General features: G+C 32.6%; 1 protein-coding gene across 3 annotated transcripts in view; it reads right to left on the bottom strand.

The window, feature by feature from the left end:
- Positions 1-17,230, bottom strand: part of TOP2B (DNA topoisomerase II beta) — a 66,205-nt gene that overhangs the window by 10,617 nt on the left and 38,358 nt on the right. For all 3 annotated transcript variants that reach the window (XM_036886164.2, XM_036886165.2, XM_057491947.1), the window contains 15 exons: positions 16,624-16,733; positions 15,975-16,067; positions 15,765-15,879; positions 14,296-14,417; positions 13,962-14,110; positions 13,192-13,423; positions 11,241-11,375; positions 10,413-10,613; positions 9,503-9,698; positions 9,267-9,358; positions 6,246-6,401; positions 6,017-6,100; positions 3,756-3,950; positions 1,347-1,491; positions 955-1,116 (listed from right to left, as the gene is read on the bottom strand). In XM_036886164.2, the coding sequence (XP_036742059.1) occupies positions 955-1,116; positions 1,347-1,491; positions 3,756-3,950; positions 6,017-6,100; positions 6,246-6,401; positions 9,267-9,358; positions 9,503-9,698; positions 10,413-10,613; positions 11,241-11,375; positions 13,192-13,423; positions 13,962-14,110; positions 14,296-14,417; positions 15,765-15,879; positions 15,975-16,067; positions 16,624-16,733 (2,187 nt within the window). The remainder of the gene's footprint in view (positions 1-954; positions 1,117-1,346; positions 1,492-3,755; positions 3,951-6,016; positions 6,101-6,245; positions 6,402-9,266; positions 9,359-9,502; positions 9,699-10,412; positions 10,614-11,240; positions 11,376-13,191; positions 13,424-13,961; positions 14,111-14,295; positions 14,418-15,764; positions 15,880-15,974; positions 16,068-16,623; positions 16,734-17,230) is intronic.

The following is a 17,230-nucleotide window of genomic DNA, read 5'->3' as shown; positions in this document are numbered from 1 at the left end:
AGTAACAAGGTACCAACTATGGGGAAAGGCACATTGCTATAATGCAAATAAGTTTTATTATAATTTTGAGCATATACTATGGAATAAAATTTTTTAATCATTTGGATTCTATTTAATTCTACAACTCATTACAGAAATATGCAAAAACCCTAAATACAATTTTGAAGCATTTAATAAATTAATTTTAATGTAATTTAAGTTTCTGATATTAAAAATTCACCTACATTATACTACTTCTGCACAGTAGGAAAAGGAATTCAGTAACTTGGTGATTAAAGAAACAAAGAATTTAAAGCCTCACATGTAATTTTAAAAAGTATTTCCCAGAGGTAAAGCAACCATAATGTATTATTCATTTTAAGTAAATTAGGACTTAACAAAACTGGAGAAAAAAATCTCTAAATAGGGCACTCATCAGTTGTTAATTACTTGAAGACTTCAAATTAGTGAATATTCAGAAAGGATAAAACTACATGCTGAACAGCAATATATCATTACCAAATGGGATTCTGCAGACTAATTCTAACATTACAATTACCTAATGTATGCAATGTACATGGAATCACACTAAGCAGGGGGAAATTTGTCCCGATACAAGGGGTAGAAAACAAAACCACTAAGCACTTCTACTAACCATCACCATTTAGTATTAACTAAGCATATTTTTTGCCAAACATCTTCAAACCATGGAGGGAATATAACCCAAACTCTGTAATAAAAATCAGTGAGAAAACATGATTCACTTTAAAGAGAAAATTTTTTTATGTCCATCTTTGCCAGAAAACATCACTCTGTAAAGCAATTTTTTTTCTTCATTAATTGTAACTTCTGAAATACTACTGGTTTAGTACTTAAGTACCACTGATAGTTCTAACAATGCCAACCTATGTGAGTAATACTAACTTGGTCAAACTATAATAGACAATAAAATAAATATAAAATGTGTAAGAATACCAGCTGCTCTTCTAAGCAAAGAATCTCTTGGAATAACCACAGGTTCTGTTTCTTCCAAGTCACTTTCTGACTTGGATTCATCATCTGACCAAGGATTCCGTTTTTTCACTTTCTTTGTGCTGGATTTACCAGATGATGTAGGTGTTTTTCTCACCCTGGTCCCTAAAAACAAAAGGACAACAATAAGATATTATCAATGCTTATACAAATGTCATTAGTAAAAATAAAACTACTATAATGAAAAGTTCACTATAAAACAACAAATGTTCATAAAGACAGAAGACATTACTTCAACTACTGAAAAAAAAAAAACAAACCCACAATCAAAATAACCTAGTAATACCCTGGTACTATACATCTCCTCACAAAAAAACTTTGTAACAATTCCTCACCAGGCTCTTTTTTCTCCCTTTTGGGTTTGGGAACTTTATTTATAGTAGCTGAAGGGACCAATGCCTCTTCTCCTGTACCTTCTACTGGTATTCCACTGAATTCTTCATCAAATTCTATTTTCACTGTTGTAGTATCAAGATCACTCTACATATTAAAAAGAAAACCAAACCATGAATAAAAATAAAAATTAAATTAATACCATATATTTCAGAGATAGATTTCCAGCCAACAAATCACTTCTTCATATCAGATGACTAAAAAGGTAATAAAATGTGATTCTATTGAGGTCCTAACATATAACTTAAGCAGACTATGTTTTACTTTATTTCACTTGTCTGTAGCAAATGATATCATTTACCATGCTAATATTCTGGTACACTTTATGAGATGACAGCTACTTAAAAGCAAGCAAAAAACACTAATAGGGCAACTTTTGATTATCAAAGGGACTTTCAGACCAATAGTACCCCAAACAGTACCTGCAAAATAAGTTCCTACAGCTTAGGCCTCTATGTACCAGAAAAAAAAAATCTTCAGCTTATTGAAGGAAAATAAGCAACATATTCATGCACTGCTAGGGATTACAAGACAAAGTCCCCTGACCCTGAGACTATTAAAAGAAGAAAGAGAAAAAGAGAAAGACAAAAGGACAAGGCATTACAATACAAACACATACAGAGTAGGGTCTAACAGTGACCCACGGGGAGAAGTGAGCAGCTCTGCCAAGGGCAGGGTCAGGGAAGACTCCATGGAGAAGGAGCCTTTCTGACTGGGGTTTAAAACAATCATGTACATTTGCCAGATGAGGAGAAGGAAGGAAGAGCATCCCAGGCACAAGACACAGAGGCACAAACTGCCACATTATGTTTAAAGAACTGCCAACAGTCTGCTGGATTCAAGGGAAGGTGAGAGGGAAGAGTACGTGTACAGAAACACTGGCAGGAATGCAGATGCTACACTGCTGTGTGCAGTCAGTGGGGAGTCACGGCTTTTAAGCATGTGCATCATAATCAGACTTACTTTTTTGGAAATAGCACTCTGGTAGTAAGGGACGAATGAAGTGGAAAAACGAAGCAGTCATGGACAGATGACTAGAGACAGGAAGACCAGTTATGTGGTACACTTTATCTCCAAGAAAACTTACAGAGTTCTAAGACAATGCCAATGGGAACGAAGATAAGGGGATAGACTTTGGACTTGCTTCCTAGACAGTCAACAGGACTTACTTACTGATTATATGAGCAAACTCCCAGGTTGCTGGCTTGTTAGTGATACCTCATAGTGCCAATAACTAAATGAAGGCACAGAGGTGGAACAGCAGGTTTTGAAATCAGGATAACAAACTCAGAATGCTGAGAGTGAGGGGGGCTTTAGGCATTCAGATGGCTGTTATTAGCTTGGCACTCCTGAAAATGTGACAGCTTAGGGACACAGATTTAAGACAGTGTGAGGGAAAAAAGCTCTGAGGATAGAAATTACTTGAGGAGACTATGTGAAGTGAAGAGTACTGAGAACTGAACCTGACAAGCACCACCTGAAAAGGAGAAAAGCCATTTCCTAAAGAGAAAATAAGTGGGTATGTGTCGGTGAAGCTTTGTGTGGTAGGAAGCCAGGCAAGAGAGCAACAATACAGACCTCAGCGTATCAAACAGAAGAGTGATCTCCCTGGCATCACAATGCTCCTGTGCTTCGAATTTTAGCTCTGTACAGAGAACTCGCCGGCTCATAGGCTCATTTCTCAAGCCTTAATTAGACTGTTGAACATATCTACCTACATATTCCCTGTCTTTTAAAATCAACCTGTCCAGAAAAATCAACCTCTCTCTTTCAGACCATCATGCCTCCTGTTTTCCTCAGCTCTGAGCAACCTTTTCAGTTCCCTTCCTTTGGTTAACACTTGCCCACCCTGCTGGAAGATAGGTAAGTCTCTACTTTAAAATCCTCAATAGCACCAATCAATGCCAGTGACACAGGATGTGTCTGACGATTAACTAAGAGAAGAAAAAAAATAGTATAAGATGACAGCTTACTTTGAAAGGCAAAGACACTTTTTTCCACTGTAAGACTTCCATAACTGGTCATGAAGTAGAATTGAAGTTTATGTTTTAAAACTGACACATTTTTTTTGGTTCGTGTTTCATGATCTTAATTTAGAATGCTACTTGAAAAGAGAGTATTTCTCTCTCATTTTAAAAGCTAAATCAAGTAAGTAGCTCTTTACATATATGACAGTCCTTGGCCAATACGTTTTCCTTCTATGGATCATTTGCTGTTACTGAACAACTGATTTCTTAACACAGTGAATTACATTAGGAAAAAAATGACTTAAGCATACAGTAAAATTAAAACACATATATACATTATTACAGTGGTGGAGTAGGCCAGTGAGATAACAGGAGATGCCATACCTTTTTCTTCTTCAGCAACTTTTTGCTGGCATCTGCCTTCATAGCAGTAATTTCAGGTACTATTCTTCTCCCATAAGGTGAGGGCATTGTCTCTTCCAGTTGAAGTTTCTTCACTTTAGGTTTGCCAACTTTACCTTTTATTGCTTTTCCAGACATTCCAGCCAGAACATCTTCTCGTTCTTGTGCTTCCACTTTCTGAAGTACAATTATAAAAGAAGCAGGGAGAGGGTGGGTGCATAAACAACCCATTAGAAAAAACAATCACTACTGCATTAGAAATTGAAACTAACTTAATTCACTCAGTAAAGAATAGAGATTTCCTTTCAACTGATTTAGTCTAAGATAAAGGAATGGAAAAAAACAAGTAATTCTAAAACAGAAGAGTTAGGCTGTAGTCCCAGTTCTGTCTAACTAGCTTCTCACTAGGAACCCAAGAGTGTAGTGATTAAATGACTTTCATGCTCTCTTCTAATTCTAGGATCCTATGATGCACTATGAAATAAAAACTTCTGATGACCAAGTATCAGAATCCTAGCAAATCATACAAAAACGCAGTTCTGTTAACAAGTATGAAGCTATTCTTTACTACTGCTTTAGCCATAATGGAAAGCTTTTTTTTAATTGTTCACAAACATAAATTAATGTCAGAAAGTATGAAAATTTAAAAAGTGCCGATATAGTTTTATTGAACTTAGGAGGGTCTACGTAATTATAAATGCATATATAATCATGATTAATGTTAAACATTCTTCATTTTCATAATTATTCTTTCAAATAATTAGCAAGTTTTGGAAGGTACAAGGGAAAATATCACTTTAATTTCTTGAAAGACAATTAAGAAATCTTTGTACATAATAGCATATAGAAATCACATAAAGCTTTGAAATCAGACAGATCTGGATTTCAATCACAGCACTCCCAATTATTAGTTATAAATCCTTGGGAAATAAAAAGTTATAATTTACAAGGCACCTACAATAGGCTAGGCATTAAAAATCATGAGACCCCCATTTTATGGATGAGGAAACGGGAAGTAATTGGTCTTAATGATAATGTTATAATTCCTCTCTAGAAATGTTACTTAACTTTCTAAGCTTCAAGATCTTCATTAACAGGTTACTATTCACCTCTCTCATTTGGGGTGGTGGAAGAGGTCATTCTGAGAATTATGTAGAGTATAGTGCCAGGATCCAACAGATAATGGTATCATAGACTTTAAGTGATACAGAGAGACATGAAATTTAGCCCAAATCTTTTTAAATGTGAAAAATCACCACAACCAGAATAAAGAAGCTGTTTGGGCTTACTTTGCTAATTATCAAATAATAAAATAAGGTGACAAATTAAAAGTGAAACAATAGTATTATTCACTGGGTTTTGCATGAATACTATTAACAGGAATAATAATTTTCCTTTTCAGTGTATGAGTATTTCATTTTTAATGGATATTGTAGTGTATAATATATAACTTAATAGAAAAAAGGTCTCACATTTTTAACAACCTAATTTATTAATGATGTAATTAACAATAAATCAAGGCATACTATATTGAGCACTTCAAAGATCAGTGAGGAAAGCCAGAACAATAGTACTAAAAATTCCAGAAACTCTATTAAGCGAGTAATATACTACACTCAATCGAGTTCTAATGCTGACTTAGGCTGTGAAAATAAAACAGCATGCAGACAGGACACAGATGAAACAACTAAAAAGTAAGAAAATATCGTATGAGTAAATAATAAATAGTAACTGACCTTCTGCTCCTCAAAATCAGGCGATCATACTACTACCATTAATTTAATTCTAAAATTTTAAGTGAGTTAACTGCTTAAAAACAAATTGGCCAGTTTTAGAAACAGTTTATATTTTATATCTTTCTCTATATTTTTTTCTTTTATTTTTAAATTAGAATTCTACCAAAGAAAACTAAGTTATAACAAAAAAATTTTAATTACTCCGTTAAAAGCCTAAACATTAAACTGAATCAATAAGCTAATTTGAAGTCAGTTAAGACTTTTAGCTAACAGAAAGTATTAGAATTTAATTTATTCTAAATTTCAATTCCATAGTTTTTTATGTTAATCTACACCAGACATAACTTTTCTCTGTAACTTCATATAGCTAAAAGCTTGAACCTAATGCAGCTTATAAACACATAACCTTCACAGAATTAAAGGAAACTGAGATAATTAAATTAAAATTTTTTCATTATTTCATAAACATTACTTTTCTAAATATATTTTAATGGAGACTTAACCTACCTCCAATTCTTCAACAAATGCTGCTAAATCTTCCTTCCAAAGATCTGGAGGAGATTTTCTTTTAAGATCACAGACCTCTCGCCCCTATAATAAAAAGAAATAGTATGATTTAAACATTTAATAATTTTAGAATGTATAAAGCATAAATCAAAATACTTATTTGGGGAAAAAGAAAAAGATATATAACACCGAAATAGTTCCAAATTATTTAACCCACAAAAGTTCATACTTTTGCATCTCTCTGTTTAATCAGTTCTTCAACTTTTTCTTTAGTAAGAGACCACAGAGACATATTTAAAATATAATTAAAATCGGGGCCTGAAGGAGTTCCTGAATCAGAGGAACTATCATCATGCTGGTTTTGAGTTTCTTCCTCTTCTGCTGCCTGTAAAAAATAATAAACTTTATATTAAAGTCCTGTAGAATACCAAACCAATGTTATCTGAATACTGAATTAAAAATTCCACAAATGCTATACTCTTAATGCTATATCCTCAGGGTAGTAAAGTTACTTTAGATTATCTGCATGATTACCTATAAAAATATATTTCCTATAAAAAGTTCAAATTTTCTAAAATAACACAGTAAGTTCTTCAAAAAAAATGGTATATTCAGTCCCTATTTATTCAGGAATCTGAGGAAAAAGTTACTACTTTGCCCAGACACTAAGTCACAAAAATGAGAATTCTTAAATTAATTGAGTGGAACTAATGTTTTATTACTGCATTTTTGTCAGATTTTTATATTGGTAAGTAAATGAACAACTCGAAACAAAAAATAAACATACCTCGTGAATAATGTTTTACAATTGTAAATAAAAAAGCTAAGGTACAGTCACTTGTTAAGGATAAATTCTTAGTAAAAGCTCTTTAAAGCAAGAATATGTGTGTAAGGACTAAGGGAAAGTTCACTTAAGAATATAATAGCTGGTGAATTAGAATAAGGATTGTGAGAGATACTCTAACATTTTATTCATAAGGTCTTTTTTCATAGAAACAGTTACAATAAAAAACCCTCATGCTAATATTCAATTTCAAAATCCAATTATTTTAATAGAAGTTATTATAGGTGGAGTCTCTTTTAAAAGTTTTAAATAACAATGGCCATTAAATAAAATAAAATTTTAAAAATAACTTATCTGAGGCACTTAGATAACTGAAAACGACTGAGTTAACCATGAGACTCCATAAAAAAAAATTCACTTTTGGTAACCAAAAAAGAAAAAAATTTGATTTACAACTTAATTTAAAATTTTCAGTAAAATAGTGTATATATGCAAAGGTAAGGCTAAGTGTACTTTAGAAGGGATATAAAAATAAAAATTGCAAATCAAGATGCTTCATTACAGAAACAAACTATAAATTCAATTAAGCAACACTGGCCAAATAAGGAATGCTGTTGTTGAGTTGATAGATGATTAGTAAGTACCTAGATAACTTATGATAAATTAATAAATTCTACAGGTTTTAAAAATTCATGAAATGTGTTGCTACTAAATATTTAAGTAGTGAAGTTACTTTAGATTATCTGCATATACTACTATTAAAATATTATTAGGGTGTCATACAGTCCTGTTTAGACCCATACTTTGTAAGGATTTTTGCTCTAGATTTTGGTGACACCCAAAGTTATTGTTAATGAGAGATGAATGTGTATCTATCATTGTTAACATGAAGATGACTAACAATACTTTCAGAAATGAAGAAAAACTTCTCAGGTTCCAATGACAGAATTCTATTATGTTTCTGAAACAACTTTAATCTTCTAATTATCTGCTTTCTAATTCTCTCTTCTCTAACTCTATCCAGTAGGGCACTACAGCTCCTTTGGTTGTTACCTTAACTCCCAAAGTCAATACATGGCCAAGATGCTGAGAAAATTTTGATAGTGACAATGAATTTATTGAAACAAAGCACTAGGTTTTACCCATGAAGTCTACTTCCACCAGAAGGGCATTCTCAAACTTTGAAATACCTTTATCTTTTAAAACTAAACATTAAATTCATTAGCTTACTAGTTAATTTTCTTTTTTTTTTTAAGATAAAGTTTAAACCAACAGTGATACAAAAGGGTAAGGAGTATATAAAACATATTTTGGGGGTCAATTATGCAATGAAACACAATGAAAGGAAAGCAAAGCGCTTGGATCACCATAATTTTGAACGCCCATCTTGCCCTATCCCATTTCCCTCAAATGATGAATATGCCTATTATCTTACTATGTAAGTGCTAAATAGAGTTAACTCGAATTGCATTCACTGTAATATATGGCATTCTACAGACTATTCAAATTGAAAAAAGCTTAAACAATGTAAATGAAAGCAGTATTTCAATGTAGTTTGATGAAAAGTATGAGAAACTTCATGGCTAAGAACTCATAAATGTAGGGAAGTTTAAAGTTTCAGTTCAAGTTATGTCATATAATCATAACTGTATTTCATAAAGATGCTAACATTATCAGTATCATATATACATAATATTCTAATTATCCAAAAATTTAATCATATCCAATTTTCTTCCTTTTGTACATTTGTGTTCTCAATCTCAATGTTACACTACCTCCTTAGACTTTTAATTATACACATCAAGAAACTAATTCTTGAGAGGAATCTCAAAGTTTCAGTATTTTATTCACAGAATTAATACTAGTACTTCATGTTCTTAAATGAACAACTTAATTAAAAATCATCAGACTTTCGATCTGAAGTTCCAGAGTTTAAATCACTGGCCAAAGACATAAGCACAGGACAGAGCACACACTTGGTGCTTGATAAATACTGTTAATATTGGACATTTTGTCTCTAGTCTTCCCAACATAAACCGACACCAGATCAAGTGAATAGTGACTGGATACCATATTGTGACCACAGACGGACCAGTATGAAATGATTTACATGCTACTAGTGTAGCTCCCAGAGAGCGTACATGCACCTCACAAAATCCACCACCACAACTGACACCCTTTAATGGCAAGGTCAGAAAAAGGCCAAGGAGACTGAGCTACCTTCTCACACCTGGAGTCATTTCTCCAGGCCCTAGTTGAGTCACACTGGCAAAGTGCTTTGTGGTGGGTATGCACTGCAAATTCCTGTACTGTGTCTGTTCTGTGGATAAACAGAAGACTTCAGTCTCCAAAAAGACAACTCAGCAACTTTAGCAGCTAAATTAGAAATTGAGGGGTTGGGTTTTTGTTTATTTTGGAAGTTGATTTTAAATGCTTCTCTCAGTGTCTTGTTCTGCAAATGATTACCTTTTCTTGTGCTTCTTTCCAGGCTTTCACTGGGTCAGATTCATAACCTCTCTGGACTAACATTTGAATCAAATCTTTCTTTGACCTATTCTCTATGTGAGGGAAAAATAAAGTTAGGATCAAGAAAAGAGATTCAATTTGAATTTGTTTATATTCTACTGATAAAAATGTCTTCTATTAATAAAGATTTTTTTCCATTTTAACTAATGTTTAAATTTTTAAAGGTTGCATCTTACCTATAGTAATTTTTCCTTGTATCTTCTCTAAAATGAAACGGGCTTGATTGTTAAGCTTTGTAGATTCTGCTCCCAACATTCCTACTAGCCACTCCTTACGTAAACCATAATAACTTAATCGTAAATCAAAGAATTCTTTCAAAATGTCTTGTACGGTTTCATACTTCTTTAGACATCCCATATGATCAAAGAGTACCTAAGCAAAACACAGTTTTTTAAGATTACATAAATCTGTACTGGTATTTTTAAGTTGACATCTATAGTACTGAAAACACATAATACACTTACACAAACACACACCACCCCTAAAACTTGTTTAAAGACCAAACTATTAAGTATATTTCTGTAAATATTCCTTTGGACTCTAAGAAACTGATAAATTCAGCTCTTAAAAAACTGATAAATTCAGCTCTTAAAACTATGAAAATATTTGAAATAGGAATAATTTTGAGAGATAAAAATAGATCTTTAGAAAAGGTTCTTATCTAAAGTGGCTATAAAACCACCTAAAAATTTTTTTTAACTAAAATCATATTCTAAGTTTTAAAATGTTAAATTTAAAGTTCTCTCCCTACCATATACTCAATGATAATGCAGTTTTATAAGGCAGCTTAGAATTATAAGGAGATAATGCTAATTAACAAGGGGCAGACCGCACATGAAAATCTTGCAACAATCCCTCTCCTAAGTTTTAGTCAGTGTGTGTATCCTATGTGTTCAAGCCAGATACACAAATGCAGAATAGGGATGAGAATAGTAGGTAACAGTAGAGGAAAAGGAATGTTAGCTATTCATTCTTCAGCAAATGTATACACATTTAGACTTAATTTAGCTACTCCCATCATGAAGCTAATTACCAAATCCAATTGTGGGCATGCAAGAAAGGTTAATAGCAAATATAATCAATTACCATGGAATTACAAGTAAGCGTTGTTTGAAGTTTAAAAACTTTATGTAATCCAGCAGCTTCTGCTTGTGCTAGTTTCTCTTCAGTCATTTTCACCACAAATTTCACAGTTGTATCAGTATGATATTCTTTATAATCAGAAATCAATGCTGGTGTTTTATCTGTTCCATTCAGCATAGGTTCTAAAACCTGCTCTTTGTATACCTATTGAAGATTTAAAAATATGTAATTCTTATGACACTCATGTTCTCATACTACAAGTCATGCAATTTTTAAAAAATCCTCAACTCTGGTGGGGTGGGGGGAGAAGAAACCTCCATCTCCATCGTCTCCTGCCCAGTCACTATAGAAGACAATCTATGGGACTCTCGATGGTAAAGAAGATATACAAGGTAGCAGTTCTGATCTGCTCATACTCCACAGGACAAGGACAAGGCAGAGAGTTATGAAGAGAATTACATCAATTAGAACTAACAAGAGATGACATACACACTTTCAGATTTGTAACAGCTGATACTGACTGACATGAATTTATTGACCATATTTATAAGGGTTCAAAACACTATTACACATTCTACTCATTTCAAGATAAACAAGATAAAAGTCTCTTAAAAAGCTAGCTTAAGTCATTCTATACTTAAATAAATTAAAATTATTTTAAATTACTAGTTCAATATTCAAAGCACAAATTCAATTGGGTAAAAAATGTGTCATAAGAATTTTTAAACACCACATGGACTTTGGGCAAATAACAATGGAATCATATTCTTACCAGAAATCATTGCTTAGTGCAATGCCCTCTTCACAGGCAGCTCACACACCTATACTGACCTGTGTCCAGGTTCTAACTGGAAGCTCTGTAATCTCTACTGTGTTTCTATCCACCACAAATATTTCACCACTGACTGCATACTGGTTTTGACCAAGTTCTTGGATTGTCCCTTTAAAGTTTTTATAGTTTGGAAGCTGCAGAGAAAAATAAAAATAACTTGATACCCCGACTTCTCTCTTAAGTACTACATTTGAATGCCCCTTTGTCTATGGTCTACTGCTACTGACAGATTAACACTACTGAAATTAAATGCCTCATCTGCATGAGTCCCTCTCTAAATAATCACTCTATCTTGAATTCACAGGTTCTGTTAATATAATCTCAACATCTGCCAATCTCAAAACCTAGCCATCATCTTCCTCATCTTCCTACAATTTTTTTTTAAACCTATTGCCTCCCGAGGGTAATAATGCCTTAAATTCAAACTCCTTGGATGTTACACTGAAATCCTTCCATAGTCTGGACCCAATCTACCATTTCTCCAACAATTTGTCTCCCAGACCACTACTCTTCTTGCATATTTTGCTTGAATATTTTGAATATTCTCACCTTCACTCACTCTACCTACCAGCCTTGACACACATTCAAGCTCCCCACAGCCCACTCATCTATAAACTTTATTCATCCTTTTCAGTCTAATTGCAGTGATCTCTCCCTCTTCTAAATTTGTTATTATCACTAAGAAGTTAGGCAATAGCACAGGATTTCTTCTGGCACACTAAAGAACTATTAGTATCTTCTGTCACTGTAAACTTCACGACAATAGGTGAACTTTGCAAAGACAGAGATCACAGTTCTTTACCTCACCCCTTAGCACAGTACCATATAGAGATATAGATACATATATATATATATATATATATATATATATATACACATATATATATATATATATATATACACACACACACACACACATATACAGATATCTACATCAGCACACAAGGAGCATATATTGATCAAATATATTGACTTAATATTCTAAAACTGTATCTGGAAGAATGAGAATAAAACACATAACCATAAAAAGTAGTTGGATGCTTCTGTTTAGAAATATTTTCAAGTACTTTAAAGTATTTATGTGGAAAAACAGATTTTAAATCATGCTCTTATAATCTGAATTTTTATTCCATTTTAGAATACAAAAATCAATATTTAGTAAAGTATATAATGTTGTACACCTGAAACCAATACTGTATATCAACATATTTCAATTAAAAATATTAAAAATAATACAGTTCAACAGTGGGCTAAAAAAGCAAAATCTGAAAATAAGAAAATGAAATAAAAACTTAGAAATACATAAAAATATTGTTTGTTTCTATATGGTAGGTTTATGAAGTATTTTTTCTTCTTTGCTAATTTATATTTTCTACAAAGAGTACTATCATTTTTATAATGAAAACACACTTTTACTTAAGTGAATTATGATTAAGGGAAATTCCCAAATTATTTTAAATCATGTAGAAGAGGGGAGGACATTTTTTTGAGAGGTTTTCTTGGTGGGAGTTTGGTGGATGAACCAAGCATACTGAACAATGCAAGAAAAGGGAAAAATTATAATATGGGGATACATTAAAATATATACAAAGCATTTTTAAGAGAACCCTAATAGGTCTTAGGTTGAGAACAAAAGCCTAAAATTACATACAATTTTGTAACAAAAGCATTATTCTCTATATAATTTAGATACCTGAAACCTGAAACATGGGGTATTTTTAAGTTTCAAGGTACAGTTTCTCCCCATAAGCCTTATCTCCAGACTTTTTACAAAGTTTCTATCCTTTAATGCAAACACTTATCAAGTTACACACTAACAAGATCTTCATTGTCCACAGTATGTTCTAAAATAAAATTAGTTCCATTACTTTTCTAAAATGGCTAGACTTTGTAGTTCACACATTATCATTTGTTATATAAACAATGTAAGCAATAATTTCTAATAATTACCATGGGATGAGGATCCAGGCCATCTAGCATTCGTCTGACATTGTTCACAATTTCCCTAGCATCATAGTTGGGTAGTTTACAAGCCCATCCAGTACCAATGCCCTCAGCACCATTTATTAAAACCATGGGAATTATGGGAATATACCACTCAGGCTCTACACGTTGATTATCATCATAAAGGAATTTAAGCAGATTGTCATCCACTGCAGGAAAAAGCAGTCTTGCTAAAGAGCTAATGAAAGGAGAAAGAAAAATATGGGAAAATGACATGGTTTTAGCAAATAAAGATTTTATACATAATTAAAGACTTCATATTTCAAAATGTATAAAGAATATATTTTTTTAAATGATTACATGTGTTTAACAACACAATTTACATAACCTAATTACCAAACAGATTTATTTCTCTCTGGTACAAAGCCAGAATAAAATAGTCCTACTTTATTTATCTACTTACTTACCTCTATAAATTCTTAGTATTGATAAGATTTCCTCTTACTCTCACTAAACCACAAAACCCATCTTCAGCCTAAAAAGTAAAGTTGGGTCAAAAAAAAAAATATCCTTACGTTCATTAGGACTGGTTTCACCAAAAATTCACAAAAATAAGATCAACAAACTTCTTCTATTTTCAATAAAATAATTTGGAATATTTACCCTCATTAGAATACCCAATCATCTCTCTCTATAGTTATAATTCTATTAAACATCTGGTTAGTGCCAATAAACTTCAAACAGAACTTCATACCACTGTATCAGTGAATTGTTACCTTAACATTGTGAAAATATAGCGAGGGCTGGCAGCATCTTTGCCACCATGAAGCCGAGTTCCAAACTGACCAATAGGCTGAAGCAAGTTAATGTTGTTACTTCCCACGAAGTTCTGAGCCAAATTCACAATAGTCATCATTAATGCTTGCTATAGAAAAGAAACAGACAGAACATTAATATTCTAAATTTTCTATACACATTCCCTAATTATTATTAAAATTGATTCTTACATTCCCAAAGACCTTATAAAAGGAAAAATATTTTGTTATGCTTAATTACCATTCTTCATGCCAGTAAGTATAGCTCTCAACTGACTCTAATGGTAATGCTTACTTCTCCATGATGATAAGCAGACATCTCAGCAACAGATCCAGCCAACTGGGCAACTTTTACTTCACGTTTATCATTCCTCTTGAAACAAGTAAATAAAACTTTTCGTTGGCCTGGTTTAAAGCCTATTTTAAAAAAGAACAATCTTTTTAAAAAACATTATTCAAGATATGTTGCAATTTTTTTTTAGTGATACTTATGTTGTATATATTCAAGAGAAAAAAGCAAAGATGTAGTTTGCTTTTGAAAATTAGCTAAATATTTTACTTGAGCTTCTATAACAAAGCTGAGTACGTACTAACATGTTTTCACACCATCTCAATCTTCCAAAAATGAAGTACTGATTGAAAGACCATCTTCTGGTCTTAAAGAACTGCTCAGTGGCACCAAACTCCTTAGACATGAGTTTCCAAACACTAATACACCCAAAATGTCAGTTGTAACTAAAGTACCAGCAAACCACCAATGAGCCTCAAAACTGTATACAGAGTATCCCAAATCAGAAAAACCCTATAAAGAAAAGACATACTGTGGCAGTTAAGAATGTAGGCTTTAGAATCTCACTGATCTGGGTACTCTTCTCCACTTGGCCATTTACCATGTGACTTTTCACAAGTTACTAAACAATAAGTCTCAGTCTCCTCATCAGTGTAATAGAAATAATTACCTTCCTAAAAGGGTGATCATAAGGATTACATGACATAATGCAAGCAAAGCACTCTGCTTCCTTATCATTCTTCTTGCTCTAGGCCAAAGAGCATAGTAATAAACTTTTCAGTATATGCTAGCTATCGTCATCATCATCGTGGGCCCAGAGCATGGTAGAAACAAGAGGATGATAAAATATGGCCACTTTCCTTGAGATTTTATAATCTAATTGAGGAGGCAAAATTAACAAAAGTAAAATAAAAGGCACACAATTATTGGCATAGAAGCTTAGGCATCTGAGACCAATTTAGACTGCAATTGTTAGGAAGGACTTCATAGTAGGGATGTAACATAGAACTAGATGGGATGGGTAGAACCATCTGCTATTAGCTGAAAAAACAAAGAACACAAAGATCAACTAACTTGCTGTAAGTTTTGAAATGAAAATTAAAAAGTTCTAGAAGACGAAAATCTGCTCTACATACTGGGTAGCAGTTTCTAAAATTTTTTTGTCACGTTAAGGAAGCTAAAAGTATTAGCTTTTTTGGGTACTGAGGTATGAAGATATTTTTTAAATCTAGTCTCTGATAAATATTTTACAATTTATCAAGGTCCCATTTTACTTTTTATTTTAAAAAGTCTGCAATTAACTTGGGACAAAAACTTTAAAACTGTGCCATAGAGTTAATTTTCCTGAAAAACTCAAAGAGGGTTTAAGAGATTTAAATTAAGGAATATAAAAGATTTCAGTCCTACCAAAACATCTCAAAAGCAATTAAAATATACTCAACATACAAAAGTGAGATTTTTAAAAAGCTACTTACCATCAACAAGAGACGGTATAGATCTTTCATTGTCTGAGTTTGAGAACAGAATCAATTCCTTGTTGATGAAATCATTGTAAGTCAAATGCTTTGTTGCTGTACCATATAAAAATTGCTAAGAGAAAAGTTATACAGCAATATTGTCATTACGAATGCATCAATTTTAGTCTCTTTCTTTCTTCCCCCAGATCACCATTCTTTACAACTAACCTCTGGTAAGCCATGTAACCTACGCTGTCTCCGATCTTCCATAAAATTTGTTAACCATTCTTTTCTGTCATCAATCTTCTTCTTACTGAATGCCTAAAAGATTCCAGGTAATAATTCCACACATTAAAAATAACATGAATTTTAAAATTAAAATTTAAAAAGGCAAATAACTATTAATCTCTGGGAAACTAAGGTATTTTCCAAACACTTTTATCAAAAATATACTTGAAAGGGGTTGTTAGAGTAAAGAACTATGAAAGGAGGGCAAAAGCTGTGTGTGGGTGGGGAACTGGGAACTGAAACCCTAAGATTAGAGCAGAATTCAATAAAGACTTTAATAGTAAAGAAAACAAAGACTAGGAAGTTTGTACCCTTTGAAATATGAAAAGATAAACAATATATTAAAATTTAAGAGACTGATTAACTCTATGCAATGTGTGAACCTTGCTTGGATCCTGACTCTCAAAAAAGAAACACTACAAAAATAAGTATTTTAATCAGGAGAATTGTAACACTAAATATTTAAGGTTATTAAGGAAAGGTATGACAGGTAGGGAGATGGATATTTATGAAAGATTTTTTTTTTGTAACTGAAGTATAGTTGACATAATATTAAAATAGTTTCAGGTGTACAAATCAACTTCATTACCAAGGTAATGGCAGCATCATCTTCAGGACCAGCATATCTAAACAAGATGCGATGCCTTTCCATATCAGCAAAATATTCCTTTGCTTCTTTAGCTGTACTGGTACCCAACCCTGTACAATTTTAAAAATAAAAGTGAAAGTAAGTCAGACAGAGAAGGGCAAATACTGTAGGATTTCACTTATATGTAAAATCTAAGGAAGTCAAATTTCTAGAAAGCAAGAGCAGAATGGAGGTTGCCAGGGGCTGGGGGGAGTGAGAACTAGGACACGTCTGTCAAAGGGTACAAATTTTCAATTATGAGTAAGTTTTAGGGATCTAATCTACAGCATGGTGTCATAACTAATAATAATATATTGTATATTTGGAAATAGCTGAAAGAGTAGATCTTAAATGTTCTCTCCACCCCAAAAGAGGTAACTATGTAAGGTGACAGATGTTAATTAACTTGATTGTGGTAATCATATCACAATTTATATGTAAATTAAATCATCATATTATACATCTCAAATACATACAGTTTTATCAATTATACTCAATAAAGCTGAAAAATAATTTAAGTGAATCATGAACATCAATGGCTATTTAAAACCATTAGGTGAAGTGATGG

Source organism: Manis pentadactyla, chromosome 14, assembly GCF_030020395.1.
Source record: "Manis pentadactyla isolate mManPen7 chromosome 14, mManPen7.hap1, whole genome shotgun sequence".
NCBI lineage: Eukaryota > Metazoa > Chordata > Mammalia > Pholidota > Manidae > Manis > Manis pentadactyla.
The sequence above is the reverse complement of the archived record's forward strand: the minus strand, read 5'-3'. Positions and strand labels throughout refer to the sequence as shown.